Below are 18787 nucleotides of genomic sequence, written 5' to 3'. Positions count from 1 at the left end.
TTGGTACTACAGGCTGTGTTGGAGCTGCAGATCTTTATGGCTTTTGTCAGCCTGGCAGTCCAATGCCAGGGTAAGTTCATGCAGTATTTTTCTGTTTTGGCTAGATACATAGAATGAAAGGTTGATTTTGCTGTATAAAATAGTACTTATTTATTTATTGCAAGTGCTTTGTGAAACGGTATCTAATGCTGTGAGGCTCCATCAAACAACTCAACTGACTGAGAAAGGGTGATTAATAATAATAAAAAAACAGCTATGTGATTAATATTAAAATGTTTTACAAACCTATTTTGCCTGTCACATGTAGCTTATGATAAAGAGACACATTTGGTTTCACTCTCCTCTCCCTTCCATATTTTTTTTTTTTTTTGCTTGTGAAGTTTTCTGTAATGCTCTAGCCTTTGACTGAATTTACAAAAAGAGGAAGCAGCTGTAGGCAGACTTTAAATTGCCATTTAAATGGCAATGACACCATAAGCTGCAATGCAACGCTTTTCTGTGACCCTATTGAGAGGCATTTTAGACCATTATAGCCATAGCCTTGAGGTCATGGAAGCTACTCTGCATATAAAGAATTATGCAGAGTTTTACTACATACATAAACACAGAAAACACCAAAGGTTACAGAGAGAAAGGTTTCACACAAAACAAGAGAGACAACCCTCTGAAAGCGAGGGAAAGAGTGCAGTTGTATCAGTCTTATTGTGAATACGTTAGCAGTGCAGAGCGCTTGTAGATGAACTGCAACAGCAACCTCATATGTCACTGTTAAGCAAAGTTTCGGCAGCACCCATCATCAGCATCAATGTAATGAGGGAAGAGGAGAGGAGAGATACAGTATGTGCAGACCAAGGAAGACGAGAGGACGAGACAGGAAGGGAAAAGAGGGGAGAGAGAAGTGGAAGGGAGGAGAGGAGAGAGTAAGCAAGAATTGAGCAGGTCTGCAGAGAGGAGATAAGAGTACTTGAAGTGTCACTACAAGTCTGGTACATTGATCTGAGAGAGAGCGAGAGACAGCAAGGTGTGGAGAGAGAGTGTTTCATTACTGTTAGCACAGTGTTTTGAATATAATTTCAAATGATGCACTGTTATAAAAACAGAAACATAACTACCTGCTACATAAAAATAACCATTGCTTACCTGACAAAGCTCTTCATGTACAGTATATTCTACATTTTAGGGTATTTGGAAGTTGTGATGTTTCGATCAAGGCAACAGAGATGTTAATAAGTACTGCTACAGAAAGTTCACTCAGTTTTGGCCAGAATTATTTGGCTCACTGCAGTCCAACAAGAGGTTATCATCAGTGCCAAAATAAGTCATAACTGATCATTTTACTTCTAAATATGTTAATGGTATTGCTGTTAATAAAAAGCCAAAACAGTTTGTAACACTAACAACTTCAAAACAAAAACTAGTTCATCTATTAAATCTAAATGAATTACTGGCAACTGTATAAAAGATGCTTACTTCAAACACAGCACAGATTGAGAACAGCATAAAAAAACTACACTTCAATAATGGCAATCTATTCATCTTTTATAAACTAAACAGTATTTTAACAGTGTCAGCCAACACAGTTTTAAACCATGCCCAATCCATGATGAGACACGGATCACTTTTTAGAAAAATGAGGAGTAATGCTGTGTCTCAATTTGCATTTTTCCATACTTACTAGGGCTGTACCCGATTGAACAGAATTTGGTAGTTCAATATAAATATTTGATGATTCGTTCTGTGGTCCATACAAACTTTTAAAGTTTGAATGGGCTCAGCAGGATGTTCAGTGTGACAGTGGCACTCACATAATATCGGATCGCAACTGTGCAACATTTTTTGCCAATACTACCTATCAACAAAAGATAAGAGACTGCATTGTATTAACTTGCTGTGAGCTGTAAATTCAATAATTTTTCACCTTACAATATGGTCTCTCTCCCTCTGTGCTGCTAACTGCATGTGTGCAGCTTCAAAGACTAGCCTGAAAGTCAAGAGCACTCACTCCACAGCAAAATCTGTGTATCAAAGCATTCCCAGAGGCACACTGCACAGAAAAAAATTACTGCTCAACTTGACACAATCTCAGTTTGTCTGATGGTCTCTGACTGATAATTTGAGCCTCCGACTCTCAGGGGTCAGCCCTAGTGCTTACATTTGCTATTTTGAGTGAGTAACTGCCGTCACAATTATTTCAAAATGCAGTGCACAAAGAGTACCTGCATGGTTTACTCATAACGGTCATAAAGTTGGGTCAGGTACACTGGACACACCTTACTCTTAATGTATCCATCTTGGCTATGCAGCTGAAGGGGCAAAGAAGGTATTGGGCAGTTTGGTTAGATAATTTGGTGGTCAACAATCACGACTGATCTTGATGATAATGCAAAAACGCAATTGTTATTTCCTGTAAGTTTACAACAGCTGTGTTGTAATTGGAGACAACACTACCCTGTTGAAATTCATGCACTGCACAAATAAGTACATAGTGTACGCAGTCTTCTACATGGAAGTGGACTAATGGAAGTATCAAACTTGAGACACAGTACAAAATATGCCAAAGCATTAGTAGCCTATAATTTGGTGTTTCAGTAATTGCACTCTAGGATATTAATGCACAAGTACATATTACAGAATTAGGTGCCCATACTGACTTCCAGAGTGGGATTAGCAGTATGGGGAGAATGGATTTCTGTGTGTGTGGATGTGTGTGTGTGTGTGTGTGTGTGAGAGAGAGAGAGAGAGAGAGAGAGAGAGAGAGAGAGAGAGAGAGAGAGAGAGAGAGAGAGAGAGAGAGAGAAAGAAAGAGAGAGGGAGAGAGAGAGTGAAAGAGTGTGGCGAGGGCAGCATATTAAATTATTAAATGTGTCAATTTTTTTGCACTGCTGGAAACATATGGTCAAAGATTATCTTACTCTCTACCTGGCCAGGTATAACATACTCTGTGTTTGTGTGTGTGTGTGTGTGTGTGTGTGTGTGTGTGTGTGTGTTTAGCAGTAAGTGTATGTGTGTATGTGTGTATGTCTCCAGCTGCTTGGATCAGCAGAGCTTTACATCCACAGGGAACCATTAGCAAGATAATAATGAGACCATAGAGAAGCTGGACGAGGTGTGTGTATGTGTGTGTGTGAAAGAAAGGGACAGAGAGAGTGAGGGAGAGGGAAGAGGAAAAACAAACTTGCTCTAGTCAGAGACGTAAACATCATGAGCGAAGCCTTTTTCTGGTTTGTTTTATTCTAAGAGTCATTTGACAGTTTTTTAAGTCACAAGGGAAAATATATTGGGCGCCAGGAAATTTTAAAACCATCTGTAAATAAGTAAAAAAGTTAAAGTTAAAGTTAAAGCACATCTAATGTACTTTTCAGTGACATCTGTTGCTGTCTGAGCTGCATAAATGCATAAAAGTTACAGTTTTCTTTCCTAATTTGATGATCGAATCTTGTAGAAAGATTAATTTATTTTAAGATCAAGGTTATATCAATCTTTTGTTATGCCCTTAGATGTGTTTTTACAGCCTATGAGGTAGTCATTCTTTTCAGTGTTGAATACTTTAAATGAAACTTGCCTCAGAGAACTCAAACTTGCTTTATTGTCAATCTATCACAGTGTACAACATGCGCAGTTTAATTTTTGGCAAACTTTTGCTATTGTGTGTTACTTAAAGACACATTATGCACGATTTTCATCAAAAAAAGTAAATGTATTGACTCATACAAAAGTAATCCCTCTCATTCTTCAAATATGGCCTTTAAGAAGTGTGAGGCGGTGTATTTTTCTGCAGAGACTCTGCCCTAAGCCTGTATTTCATTGTTTTCGCTTATTTTGCTGTGGCTGAGACATTTCTGGGTTGCAACCTTTGGGCAGTGGTCTGAAGAGCCCAGCCAATAACAGTGCGCAGGTGAGGTTGGGGCTTCATATAAATGGCAGCGACCAGGTTCCAGACCATACGCAGCATAGATGCCAGAGGAAGCCATGAAAATCACGGATACAGCACAGGCAAAATGGCAAAATGGTAAGCGGACGATTGTTCCAAAACAAGACTGAATTTGTGGTTGGCTTTGACTTTCGGTGGTGAAACAGTTTCAAAAAGTAACAAATTCCTGCAAAGGATAACTTTAAAGTGCAGATTGATAGTAATACAATTTTGGCTGTCAAACAAAGTTGCATTCAAAAGAAAAGCTATGTGGAAGTCACTGTCACAGTCAAAAACATTGAGGTAAACAGCATAGGTTCTTCAAATAAAAACCTCTAATTAGGATGTCTATGTTTCATTAATAACTATACATAAGTTTGTTTTTTTCTAAATGTGAAAGACTAACATGTGAATGCTAATTGCTAATCATTACAGATAGGTGTTACCTTGAGGTCAATTCATTCATTGTCCTTAACCGGTTGTTACTTTGAGGTGTTTCATAAAACATCTGTTACATGACATCAAGCAAAAAAGCACGGAATTAGATCACAGCTATTTTAGCTTGGTGTGTTATGTAAAACACATTAGCAAAATACATTCTTTTGCACTGTGCTCATGAATAGACGTGCCTTGAAATAATTAGCTGAATGGACAGGAAAGAGGAACAGATGATTAACGTACAGTCATTTAATTAGTACTGGTGGCAACAGTTTCTGTGATAAAAGGGCAATTTCACAGCGGTGATGAATATCAGCTAGATACTGCTTTGACAGGCTGACAACAGCAGATCCATTTACAGCATAAGCATCCACCCTCTTTGCCGCTTGCTTTCACAACTGCAACCATTGATTGTTGATGCTAATTGGATAAGGTCATCCTTACTGACCTGTGCTTACTTTCATCATTCCTGGTTGCTAATGTAGAACATTTACTCTATGGAGTTTCTAAAAGTTTGACTTGTTGGAGAGAGGAGATTCCTGCTGCTGATATAAAGTTCATTTGATCATTTCAGGACTCGCAGCAGATGCACACAGCCACATACACACACAGATATAAATACATAAACATACAGAGGGTCTCTCTGAGTGCCTGTGCAACATATTTGAATCAATATGACAGCTCAGCTTGAATCTAAAGCACTGCAAAGAGAGTGTGTATGTGCCCAAGTAACTGTATGTGTGCCAGTGTGTTCCTTTTTTCAGGTTGGAGCAAACTACCTGTGTAAACACTGTAATCTGTCAAAGCTCAGCTGCACTAGTCCATACTACTTGCCAAACACACATATAGAAGTATACAGTATGTCAAATTGGCATCGCTGTCCCTCTCTGCTACACTCTTTTGTGTGGATATCTGATGCATGAAATAACATTACACAGGCTAAAACTTAGAAAATGCAGCAGAGACAAAACAGAAAAGGCTTAAGTGTCTGCTGCCTTAACTATTATGGTTTTGAGAGTTTTCTTGAACAAAATATCTCTGAAACAAAAGCCTTTCCAAGACGAGGCTGAACTCACTTGAGGATTCTGAAGCTTGTAAACATGTCTCATGGCCCTCTTCAGCAGATGGAGTCGCTCAGTATACAGATTAACTAAAGTATAAAAGTGTTATAGCATAATTAGAATACCTCAGCGAACTGACTTCATAGCGGTGACCAGGCCCAACCTAAGACTGCCTGTGTCCAGACCATAGACTGTCTAATAATGGCCCAAGCTAACGTGACATCACCCATTGCATTTGGTTTGCCGTTTTGAAGCCTTGAATTCGGCATTTCCGCAATCGTAATTTTGGTTTGTTGGAGTCAGAAGTGACCATATTTGAACCACAGGGTGGGGCTGTGGAGGAGCGAGGGGTGGATCTGAATCACAGATTGCAGCAATGCCTTGCAGTCAGCCTGTCAATCAAGTGGCCCCTTCTTTATATATGCACAACTTTAAAAATATAATTAAACAGCTGAGTTATAGTTGTTTTTTTACCTACAGCTGTCATGAATGTTGAAATTAGCTTTAAAGTCAAAAAACGTTTTTTGTTCCAAGCTGCTGAAAGATGGAGATTTGAATCATAAGTCAGTCGACTAAGATTGCCTCAACTCGAACAGTTTATTTCATATTTAATTTTTTGGTCAACACATTTTGCTGTGGCTACACATCAGACTGGATTTCAAAGGAATTTAAATTCAGGTGGATAATGGTCTCTAGTGATTGCTTAGGGAAAATCTAATCCCCCGCCTCCATGGATTGGATATTGGTTAGAGTGAAGCAAAATTAGACTAAAGATGGAAAACTCTGCCTGAGATCATGCAAGTCCCAAGATTAAAACAAGATGCCTTAGTTGTCTTTGGTTCCATTTCTAACTGTTTTTGCATCAGTCGTTTCCTTGATGAATGAACAGCTTAGGATTTGCGTCATCCTCCATTCCACTGCTACCTGCCGAGTATCATGACTAAAAAGCACAATGAGAGGCAAGGACAGCTTTAAAAGGTGAAATAAGCAGGGAGAGGCAAGAGAGCGAAAGAATAAAAAGATGCTACCTGGAAACTAACACAGTCATGACGACAACAACACTACTGTGACAATCTCACCATTTCATCAAGCAAAAATTCTAGTCAGCCTTGGGCAAAACACACATTTACACACAAAGTCACAAGCACCAACAGTCACGCACACTGTCACAATCAGTCACTCACACTCTCTATCTCACTCACACTCTCTATCACACACACACACACACACACACACACACACACACACACACACACACACACACACACACAGAGGTAAAGTGAATTGTGAAAGTCGCAGAAAGTTGGTGTATAAGTCAAACAACCAGCTTCAGCAGAGTTTAAAGTACTGACTGTGGCAGAATGTTATTGAAAAAGAGCAAACATCCTCAATGAGCTTATGCCGAGGAAATAGTGTAAATAGTATTATCAGACATCGACTGCTTAACACCTGGTTTAGTTTTTGTGTGTTTTAAACTGTACGGGGCATGCACCATGTGATTCAGCATTTTGTAAATCCCTATGATTTCAGTATTTCATCCAAAGAAAGCTTCTGCTGGAGTTTTTCCAAAATGTGGATTTTTAGGGCCGTGTAAGACATTTTGTCACAAACGTTTTTGGTTTTTTTTCAAAGCAAACACCTGTTCAAGGCCATCCTGCCAACAACATCCTCTGATAACCAGAGAGTCAGCTTATGACACATCTATGCTTCTACATGGTAAATCTGTCTCACAAATATAAATTTGTTTGATTCAGTTAAATGAGGAAAGGCGATTACTTATTCATTAATGAGCTTTCTTCATCTGGCAACAATAATTATTTTCGCAACACTTTGTTTCATGAGGAAAAAGTGATGTCCTTATTGAACCAAGCTCCTTTGGGACTTTTTGTGTTGAGTTTCCTGTTCATGTCAGTAAATGTCTTCGGGTTTTACAACTGCTCTGGTTTTACATACTGAGTGGATGGAGCTGCCTTGTGCATGAATTACCTGTACTGCCAGAGCAAACAATGATGAAATAATAATGAAGAATAATTAAATTGATTAAATTACCAATGCCTCTGGGTAAAGCGATTAAATGTAAAAAGGCCACCCTTTCTATTATGTCAATTAAAAAAAGCTGCAAAATTCCACAGGTTATGCTCCTGAAATTGTAGGAATTAATGTCTAAGTGAAGAGCAGAAAGAGTTTTCTTCTGATTTATGGTCTGTGACCTGAATATAATGTGAATACAGTAAAATAAATTTCTGCTCTGACACTAACAATTTCATCATCACAAAGGTCAGATCAGAAGGAAAACAATAAATATGTCTACATGATTTGTTGGTTTTATACTTGTCATTATTTTATACATTATTATGGTCTATGCCAACATGAATGAATACATGCATCAATACACATATGCATTAGCACATACGTAAGCACATGCACATTCAAACACATGTACGCACTTGCGTGCGTGTGTGATCTTTTACATCAAAGCTAGCTAATATGACTCTCTAATTAGCATGTAGACTGTATCCATGGCAACAAGTTGTACAAGTTACTCAAGGATGTATTAATTTGATGTGCTATCTTTCTTTTTACGTTCTTGCTTGCTTTATTTTTTCCCTTTGCTAAGCTAGAATGAACATCTCAAAAGTAAATGAAAGGTTTTTTTTTAATTTTCTCCTTTCTGTCTCCTTTTTTCATCTAAATACATCTGTACAATTGTATCTGTGCATGACAGACTATACATGGCTTAAACTCATGCTTAAAACACTGAAGAAAGAAAATTATTAATGTTGTTTCAAACATGCACTGTCATTCTTATTGGTAGTGATGCATAGCTCATAAGGGACCTTTTATAGATGGTTAAATATATTCCATTACTATATAAGCTGTGATTTTTGAGACTATACTGGTTCATTATCACATAAATATATATATTAAGATAGGTAGGCAAAGTAGTTTTTCAAAACAAGCTTCCCAGCGGTGGAGCCCCATGATCTACAACATCTAGTAAGAAACTCGCTGAGGTATAACTACAGGGGTTTTGGTGCTAAATGTGAAGTGAATTTTAGTCTTGTTATACCTATGCAAATATGGAGTGATTTGGAGTCTGTTTTATTCAGCACAAACAGCCAATGCAGCAAAAGTACACGCATTAGCCTGTAGCTAGCTAACAATGCATACCTGTGTTTTCCTCACTGTGTGTGTGTGTGTGTGTGTGTGTGTGTGTGTGTGTGTGTGTGTGGACTAAAAACTGTCAAGAAGTCTGTCTTTTTTTCACCATTTTTCTCATGTTTAACTTGTTTCTGTATCTTCATGAAGATGAGTCCTACATCTTCCAGATATATGTAAATGTAAGAAGTTAAAGTCTCCCTGCTTTAATCCTGTATTCCTATGTAATTTATCACTTATGTCTTTTTGTATGCCAAATATATGTTTTAAAAAAATATGTTAAAAAAAGAGAATTTTTACCTAAAAATCTATTTCTTTTCTCTTCCTTTACAACCGGGTAAAACTGTTTGAAATGTTTGATGACTCATCCTGCACTCAGGGGCGTCTACAAAAGGTCATCCAGTCAAATGAGACTTGGGATGACTAGCTAGCCACACCAGTCATTTAAAGCCGTACTTCGCTGCTTGTGAATTGTAGTAGCTAGCTATCAGAGCAATATGGAAAGAGATAGGAAGACATCTGTGTTTGGATATCAGTGGGCAAAACCTATGTTTCCATTTCCAAAACAGTAAGGGTAAGGTCCAATTCACTAATCTCTCTCTCATCCTCCTACTTATCTAATGGTGAGAGAAGTGTGTGGAGTTGACGGTTCACTCAGCAGCAGACTCTAATTTAGCTCAAGCCCGCCCACTTTTTTAGTGAACAAACAAATGCGAAGGATTTGATTTAAATCCCTCGTTACCGTACACTCGCCAAAAACTCTGTTTCAGTGAGAAATACGTCACAGTACAGAAGCTAAAGACTGTTTACTCAGTTTCACAGGGCTATTAGAACATGCATTGCTGCCTCAATCCATGTTTATTTGTGTGTACTTATACCTTTCGATTGAGCTGTTCTCTTCAAATAAATGCCACCTCTAGAATTAACATTACATTTTTTTCTGCAGAAACCATGAGCATTATGTAAGGGAGCAGGCTGAGGCTAAACTCTGCCACAGCATGGCCTTTGTTTGGGACATAGTATGGCTGCAGTGTTATTGCTCACAACAGGGAAAAAAATGAGTGTTGACTGATCAGACTGCAGCAGAATTAGTACTATGAGCTCAACAAATAATGCACACACCCTTGTGAACACGCAGCAACGTGCACCCAAGCAGCAGCAGCAGCCTCAATCTCGTTATGCTGACTACACACACACACACACACACACTCACAAACAACCAACCACACACACCCACTCATTTCATTTCCGTTTCTCAGCCAGTCTAATTTCAAGTTTTGTCATGGCACATTATTACTTTTTCAATTCCAACAATAACCCCCTACTTCCTCTCCTTCCACCCCCCCCCATTCCCTTTGTGTCACCCATCTTTCTTTTTCTCTCTTTCTCTCTCACACCTTTTCACTCTCTCTCCTCCAAATGGCCTTCTTGTGACTTGAATATATAGAAATCCATTTGTGTCTGTGGTGTACTCAGTTCCTCACAGTGTATTAATGCACATGTATGTACACAAACATACACAGTCGACTGTATTTAACTCCAAATTCCCACATTTTAGGCTCTCTTCCTTGCAGATATTCCTAGAGATAAGCACACTATATTCATTGATGCTCTGTCTCAGTTTATTTCTGTTTTGCTCTCTTTCACCCAGGCCACCCCCCTACCCCCACACTTTTGCGCACATCCACATTCACCCAAACCATGAATATTCATAAGCGTATTCTCTATCTGTGATATCATGATGAAATTTTCTCAGGGCCAACTACGCTCATGTGTGTGTGTGTATTTGTGTGAATATAAATGCCTTGAATGCTGAAGGCTATCTCTGTCCTGTAAATAATTCTGCACCAACTTGGAAGAGGCTCACATACAGAAATGCACAAACACACAGATGCACTCAGAGGTCCATGTAGAATCTCTCCATAATACATATATATGCCTTACATGTTTTTTCGACTACATTAGTGTTGCACACTGTTGTTGAGCAGAATGTTTTATCATTATATGTATGTCATCATACTATAAAACACAGTTTGGGTACAATGAAAGTGTGCTGAAACAGCAGCCTTTTGATACTAGCCCACTTTCAATGGGTCTTTGTAAAAGTGGTAAGTCAAGTCATTTCAAGTCAAGTTTATTTTTATTCTTCAAAATCACATACTTTAGATCTATGGATCTGTAGGCCCACATCCTTAGAGTTTCCCAAGTTCTCTCTTTACTACTCCAACGAAAGACACTGTATATTTAAGACAAATGACAGAAACTCCAATGCAAAACAAAGCAAAAAAGTGAAAATGAATCAAATGCAGACTCAATACAAAGGGGAGATTAAAGCTTTATCAGGGAACAATGATTAAACAGTGAGTACCAATCAACATTGCTCCTGCACTCCTGAACAATTTTATCAACCATTATTGTCACACTCAAGTCCATGCCAACGATAAAATCTAGAAATATCAATCCTCTAAAAGGCCTATTTGAAGCTGCCATGTACTCTTTGTCAGCCTGTATTTCCAAAACTCTCTTTTTCACAATTAGGTAATCACAGAAAACCAAAAAAGGCTTTGTTAGCTAAAGTTATCTACTTGATACCATGACTGCATATAGCACATTAAATATGCTCAGTGTGTGTGGATGTTTCCTTTGAACCATAGCGTCAGTGTTATTGTTGATCAGGCACACAGTCACTTAGTTCATTTTTAAAACTAAACAACACACTGTTCACATGATCAATGCGCATGTCATTATTATGCACATGGCCATCAGCCACATCTTTAACCAGGTTTATTGGTACAAAATACTGAAATCACATGAGAAAAAGAGGACCTCACATTGAGGGTAAAATGATGCAAAGCATACTGCATAATTCAAAGCACTCTAAATAACCGCAGACTTCAAACTGTAGTCAGGTGAGTACTTGCTCATTAATTTGTATTAATTTGGGGTCATATATACATCAGAAGTTATCTTCAAAAAAAAAAATCAAAACCGTGGCATGTGCGAACAAACTGAGTTCTATCATAAAAAAAATTGTTAGCAGGCAAGACAACCAAGTTCCACTCACACCAACTGCATGCCATAATTATGTTCCTCTAAACCACAATAATCATCAGGGGACTTGCATGGCATTACACGTTCTTAGTGATGGCACTTTTTTTTTTTTTAATGCCTGCTAGAAAACAATCTAATTTGCAATGTGATGGCTCATTGGTAGCAAAAATATTTCAACATGGAAAATAACAATTTCCAATACACTAAATATGTAAAGTGGACAGTAAAAGTAACACCTGTTCAACACAATGTGATCCAGCACCATGCAACACTATTTGATTTTTTGCATTGCAAACTTTAAACTCAAACAGGAGGCACCAGCTACAATCCTGACCACTTTAACAAGCCAGATCATCTCTGCATTCATCTCTGAATCTGTATATATACCGGAGACATCATGACAAGTGTGGCGGAATCAAACACAGACTGTGATCCCAATCGCATGGATCCCTCTGCTGAAGAAGCATCCTGCTTGCCATTGTGTAGGCGTTCGATTATGAAGATGACCACTGTGCCCGCATCAGTTTCTACTGGGATATAGGGAACTGTAATATGCTTTGTTTCACCAAAACTTGGCTAAATCCTGACATACCGGATAAAATTCAACCAGGTGACTCTCTTTCTATTTGTCAACCCGTTAGAACAGAGGACTCTGGTGAGAATTCGGGAGGAGGCATGTGTATTTTGATGAATAAGTACTGGTGTGACAATGGGAACTACAGTACAGAGTCACTATCTGTGTTCAGAAGCAATCATGCACCCATTTTGATGAGGTCAAGATATCAGATCCTGGAGCAGATTACAGGACAAAAATCTGCGAATCCTAGGACAGCTAGGATAGGGATGACTACTCTCCCTTTGAGTGGCTAGTACTCATTGCTTTTGTTAACTGGAAAGATTTATGCAAGGGGAGAGGGATTTGTTACGGTAAAAATGTCAGGCTAAGCCTATTGAGGCGGAGTAAGGCAGGTCATTCCTCCACCATCCTGGGATGCGCAATTTCACTTTCAGGACACCACTGTTGATGCCGTTGATGATATCAGTGAATTTACTGAGTCTGTGGTGGATTTAAATTGGATTGGATTTAAAACAATAGAAGCAATTGTACGCAAATCTACAATTACATCATTCAACCAAAAACCACAGATTACAGCACCATCCGGAAATATGCACAATTATACAGCAGCAGGCTACACTGCAAAAAAAAAAGGCCAAAAAGGACTAAATTGCAACGCACAAGTTGAATAATGTAATGAGAATGCATTTCTCCAGGGTTCTACCTTGTCTCTTACACCGGCTTCATGGGATAAATAAATGATTGGTTGGTTGTTTCATTTATTGATTGTGAGGTGTATGTGGTTTGTATCACACTTTGATACTGCACTCAGGGCCACAGTGGCTCCAACTGACAGGCATTATGGAATTATGAAACCATAAAATTAATAATTATACCTACGGGCATTTTAAATTCCCAAATCCCTCTGGTGTAAGTAAGTATCTGTGGGAGACAAACCCAAACAGAGACAACATTTAGTTTCCACAAAGAAGAAGCGGTGTGCTGAACCAGGATATTCTTCGTGTGAATAACCACTAAACACAGTGTGCATCTTTCCGATTGCTCAATGTTGGAACAAAATGTGGTCAACTGATTTCACCCATAGCATGCTATAGTGATAAAGGTGAGAGATGAACATGCACAGGGAGTTGAAAGTAGCAGCATTTTACCACTTCCAGTGAGTGAGTATTCTATTCTTATCTAGTCTATTCCCCATGAATGCATGATTATTGTAGCTAAGTGTACATGAGAGTACTTATGTATGTAGAAAGGTGCCCATGTTTAAATTTACAGTATGTAATTATAAGAAAAAAGGGACACAATTACACACGTATACACAGAGAGAGAGAGAGAGAGAGAGCGATACAGAGAGGGAAGGAGAGCGAGAGAGAGAGAGAGAGTGAGACAGAGAGAGAAGGAGAGCCAGAGAGAGAGAGAGAGAGAGAGAGAGAGAGAGAGAGAGAGAGAGAGAGAGAGAGAGAGAGAGAGAGGGAGGGAGGGAGGGAACACATTTCATGTGATATTGCTAAAAGCACTGCATTTCAAGTCATTTGATTGCATGGCTGAATAATTGATAGAAAGCTATTACGGCTGGTATGAATGCCTCTAGGTGTCACCACACACGCACACGCATGCATGCACGCACGCACGCACGCACACACACACACAAAGTAGAAACACACAAGTCCATAACTGTGTGTGTATGCGTGAGCGTGTTTGTGTCTGTATTTTTTTTTTTTTTTTTGCATGATGTGTGTATGTGTGGGGAGGTGTGAATAGTTGTGTATGTGTGTTGCTGAGTTGGTGTGAACGTATTAGTAGCTTAGCTCCTCTTAGCCTTACTGACAGAGTGACAGAGACATTGCTAATCCAGCAGTGACAAGTTGCCTTTTCCCCCTCTTCCTTCTCTCTTCCCTCCTCCCCTTCTTTCTTCTCTAGACCCAAATTACAGTTCACTGCACGGCGAGGTGCGTTGTGAAACGTTTCAGTACATTGTTGCATGCATTAAACTGATTAGGTTTGCACTGTTGTGCCTGAAAATGCAGGGCTGATTGGAAAAAATTCACAAGCATTACACATATAGTACTTGCCATCAAAACTGAGTACCCTTAGAGTGAAGCAAATTTACATGTCTATTCTGCATTTTTTGTTCCCTCTGGTGATTTTGGAAATACAAACTTAAATTTTTTGGCAGTCTGTTGCAGACACATTGTAAATGATTAGATTTTAAAAAATACATAATAGGTGGCTGGTATCAATGCAATGCTTTGTTTTTGTAGTTTATACTCTAATGGAAACAGAAATAGAATGTGAAACCTCCTGGACTTAAAATGAAAGACATTTGAGTAGTTATCAAAGATGTGTTTTGAGTTCTTCGTGGTAAGATCCTTTGCCTCCAGCTTTGAATACTGATCTCAAAAAAGCTGTCACTTATCTTGAAAGTAGAAAGTCAAATAACTAGAAATGTAAATAAGGTTATGTTGACGTTATGTTATGCAAGTTAACCAGCCTTTTAAGCCATTAAACCCTCCTCCGTGTTACGACGACATAGAGCAAAAATATGAATCAACACTCCTCCGCTTTATTTAGTAAGAATTGCTCCTTATGTCCTCTTTAAAGGCTTTCTTCCACCATTTTATACTCTATAAAATAAACATGTAAACAATCCTCTGAGATGTATTTCTTGCTGTAAAGTTGGGTGAGAGAGTTGATCACAGTCTATAAAAAACACTCATCTAGCTCTACGTAGTGTGTAGCAAAGATCAGATTAGGGGTACCTAGCCTGGACCGCATTCTATTTGTTTGATCAGGTGGGCTGTGGTTGCTGATATCTCTTTTGTTTATCACTTGTGTTTGCATCACTAAGGAGTGTGCATGCCATGAACTGATAGCCCTCCAAGTTCAATACCATGAATCTGCCCCATCTCTCCTGGGAGGGGTCCCCTCTAAGAAGTGTAAGTGCCTGCTTCTGTCTGTTAAGGGATGTTGCCATTCTGGATGACTGACTCTGTGTTGCTTATCAGATCTGCAACTGGAATGCATTCAGGTGAAGCTAGGATATCTCAACTGAGCCGCTGTCTTTGCCCGGGAAAGTTCTGGTCTTTGATGTCGCTCTTTTTTTCTTATGACCTCCTTCTTACTTACTATAAAATAGTGACTTATTTCAATACAAAGTCCTACAGCAAACAAACACTTCATTGAAGACACCTGTAAGTTTCTAAGGCTCCAATGGTTTCAGCATGTGGTCACCCCTGCGCATATTGTGATCAGGAGCATATGGCGTTAAAGCTGTCAAACTGGATCTTCTTTCACTTGTGGTCCAACTGTCAACTCGGTAACACTCCCGACACCTTAAATCACCAATCAGTTCCATCCTCTGTCATCACAATCCCTTCCAGATACCTGGGTACCATGCAGCTGCCATCTGGCCACTCACATGTATACATATTTGTCACAGATGTTGCAGAATGCACCTATTTCTAAAGCACCACCCGGCTGACATCCAATCAAGATAGCATTAAAATGAGATGTATACCAAGACAAGCACTTAATTAGGCCGTCAAATTCTTATGGCTGTGATTTATGGTTAGCCATCGTTTACTTGCCTACTGACTCATCCAGAAAAAAAAAAGACATGGGTCCTCTTTGTCAAAACCCACTGTCACAGTCCAATATGGCATCACCCTCACTTCCTGGTTTGTCCAAAAACTATTGAAGATACTACCTGATACTATAACTTCTATACCTGATTTATTTTTCTGCCTCTCCATAACAGAGACTAATTTACAAAGATTTTAGTGAAAATATAAACAAATGGAAAATGGAGGTTTAATGATATCATCTATAATGTTTATATTAAGTATATGACAAGTGAATCAATTGTTATTTATATACAAAATATTTTAGATGCTGCATATGCTGCTGTCATTTTAATATGGATTACTCCATACTTATTTTTAAAGAGAACTGTGTGTGACAAGTGTTTTCAGGCACCAATAAAAATTTCTAGATTAGCATCCACCTACACAATATGGGGATATATGTGGGAACAAACAGAAGTTCTTAAAGAGTTCTTCCTCAGCATATGCACTGTAGTGTTATTACATACAACACTATGTACACAGAATACACCTACCCCAGGATCCAAAAATATACAATAGCATACAGTGCACTCCGCACATTTTCCTCTCTCCCACACAAACCTTTGATTATAAAGTAAAGCATAGAAAGATACACACACACACACACACACACACACTATCAGCGCGCACACACCATACAAACAAGCATTCCTGGATTGCCTGCGTGGCTCGCTTTAACGTACACACACACATAAATGCACATGCAGTCTGCCTGTCTCACTCACACACACATATACATTATATGAAGGGTTTTCCTCCAAAGTGTTTGTATGGATGTCATTATTTCTAAATTACTGTCAAGTGTCCAATAAAAAACTGATCAATCACTAATCTCATTTCTGTTTTCATGATTTGTTTTCATTTTGAGACATTCTGGCTCATTTTCAGCGAATCACCACTTTAGAATAAAACTCTTCATATACAGTCATGCACATGAACATACACATTTAGTCGTCCATACCTCGACAAATCGGAGCAGGAAAGTCCCAGACGGCTGTGTTTCCAGCATTGGTAATGCAGGTGAGTGTGGCATGGCCGTCTAAGACGTAACCAGGAACACAGCTGTACTGCACACGGTTTCCCACAGCAAAGCGGCCACCACCACTTAACACTGCTTTGGGTGGAACACCTGGGTTTCCACAAGATGTACTGTGGAGTTCTGCAGAGGAAGAGAGAAAAAAAATGAAAGGGAGATTGGATTTAGGTTTTTTCAATTCCTTTTTTGAATTAATTGCTCTAAAATGTGTAACAATGCATTTCCCCTAATTCAACCATCACTCAACCAAATAATATACCCAGCTCTTGTTCAGTGATGTGTCCAATCTGGAGCACTTAGAGCCCCAGTCCACACACTGCAACTACCATTAAAAAAACAGTTTCTCAGACACTTGCATTGTGATGATGCAGTTTAAATACCTACACAGTGTCACGGCCTGTTCTAAAATCTTACCCCAAGCACACATATGGGAAGGTGCTTAAGCCTATATAGTTCTTTTTAATACATATTGCCAAGCAGGCTGTAAAAAGATATTCTGACTGCACTCTCAGTCAAAGCAAAGAAAACTCAGCCCCAGAGAAAGGGAGGGAGACAATATCAGAGTTTTTTATATTTAATCACAGAATTCCCTGTAGAAAGATTTAGAATTCTGTACCTGGGACATATGCACAAGTGTGCACATAAACATCCGCACATACAAACACACACACACACACATACAGGAAAGTGAGGGAGAAAGAGGGAGAGAGAAGGAGAGAAGGGGTATCACAAGCCATAAAGCAGGAAGTAGATGAGAGAACAGGGACCAACTCCGGTCTTATTGTTTGAACTTGATTGATACAACTATGAAACTGTTCAGACAGATAAAGGGTTAGGGAGGGGGGAGAAGGAGACAGACAGATTGGGTGAGGAGGAGGCAAGAAGAGAGAGAGACAGAAACGAGGGGGAGGTTAAAAAAAAAATACAGGGAGAGGCAGATGATGCCCAAGCTGATAGATAGAACTATGAAACTACTCAGACAGAGGGAGGGAGAGAGGAAAGAATGGCGAAAGTTAAAAGGGGAGGGATAAAGAGAGAAAGGGAGAAATCATAGTGCTAGTGAGAAAGCTTATGCTCAGTCCCAAATGAGAGGTCGAGAAAGAGCTGCTCTTTTTCTCTAGAACGCGTCACTCCTCAAACTTCAAACATATGCGCGATAATCTTAAAATGAAAAGCTGGAGTACAGCTGCAGGGCAATCTTTACCATGCTAATGGCAAAAATGTGTAATTATCATTCACAAAGCAGACAGTGGGTAGAGACGTTTTGATGTCAGCAAATGAAACGATTGAGTAATTCTTAGATTGGTTGGCTATTTGATTCATTTATACAACGACTTTATTGTCATGCCTTTTCAATTACACCCTCCCTCGCCTCTCTCAGTGAGGTCGGTTGCCATAGGCGATATAGGCAGCTACCTGGAACGTCTAGTGCCTTGTGAGCCATCACAATCTAAACAATGTACAATACGTGAATCAAGTGGACGTCAGAGGACTTTTTTAAACCCACCGATAAGACTCAAAGTCATTAGATTAGATTATGTAGATTTGTCTGTTTCCCTGGCACAAAAGTGGAATAAAGAACAACAAAAAACAATGAAAAAACACTGGTATTCACTTTTGACCGAATTTTTATTTGAAACATTTCTATAAGTATCAGCCCAGAATTTCAAAATTGGTGCATCCCTAGTTCAACTAGAAAGTGAATTTGTGCTTTTTCTCAGTATTTTACATAACCGCATATTGTTTTGTTTATTCTTCTGATCAAGTTAATGTATTTGATTATTTACTGATTTATTTTATTATTATAAAACATGTACAACATGTTACTGAAAGTAAATGAGCAATTATTCTTATCTGGGAGGGAGGTAAATCTGACCCATCTCTCCCCCCTCTCTCTGTACCTCCACTTTAGCCACACTGCTGCAGAATACTCTG

The 18787-nt window shown here is 39.0% G+C and overlaps 1 protein-coding gene across 3 annotated transcripts in view; it reads right to left on the bottom strand.

Annotated features, from left to right (window-relative positions):
* Positions 1-18787, bottom strand: part of csmd3b (CUB and Sushi multiple domains 3b) — a 463214-nt gene that overhangs the window by 259803 nt on the left and 184624 nt on the right. For all 3 annotated transcript variants that reach the window (XM_088090048.1, XM_088090049.1, XM_088090047.1), the window contains one exon: positions 16778-16975. In XM_088090048.1, the coding sequence (XP_087946174.1) occupies positions 16778-16975 (198 nt within the window). The remainder of the gene's footprint in view (positions 1-16777; positions 16976-18787) is intronic.

This window comes from Plectropomus leopardus, chromosome 17, assembly GCF_026936395.1.
Source record: "Plectropomus leopardus strain MGB_pleo_1.0 chromosome 17, ASM2693639v1, whole genome shotgun sequence".
Lineage (NCBI taxonomy): Eukaryota > Metazoa > Chordata > Actinopteri > Perciformes > Serranidae > Plectropomus > Plectropomus leopardus.
Note: the sequence above shows the minus strand (reverse complement) of the source record. Positions and strands in the feature narration are given on the sequence as shown.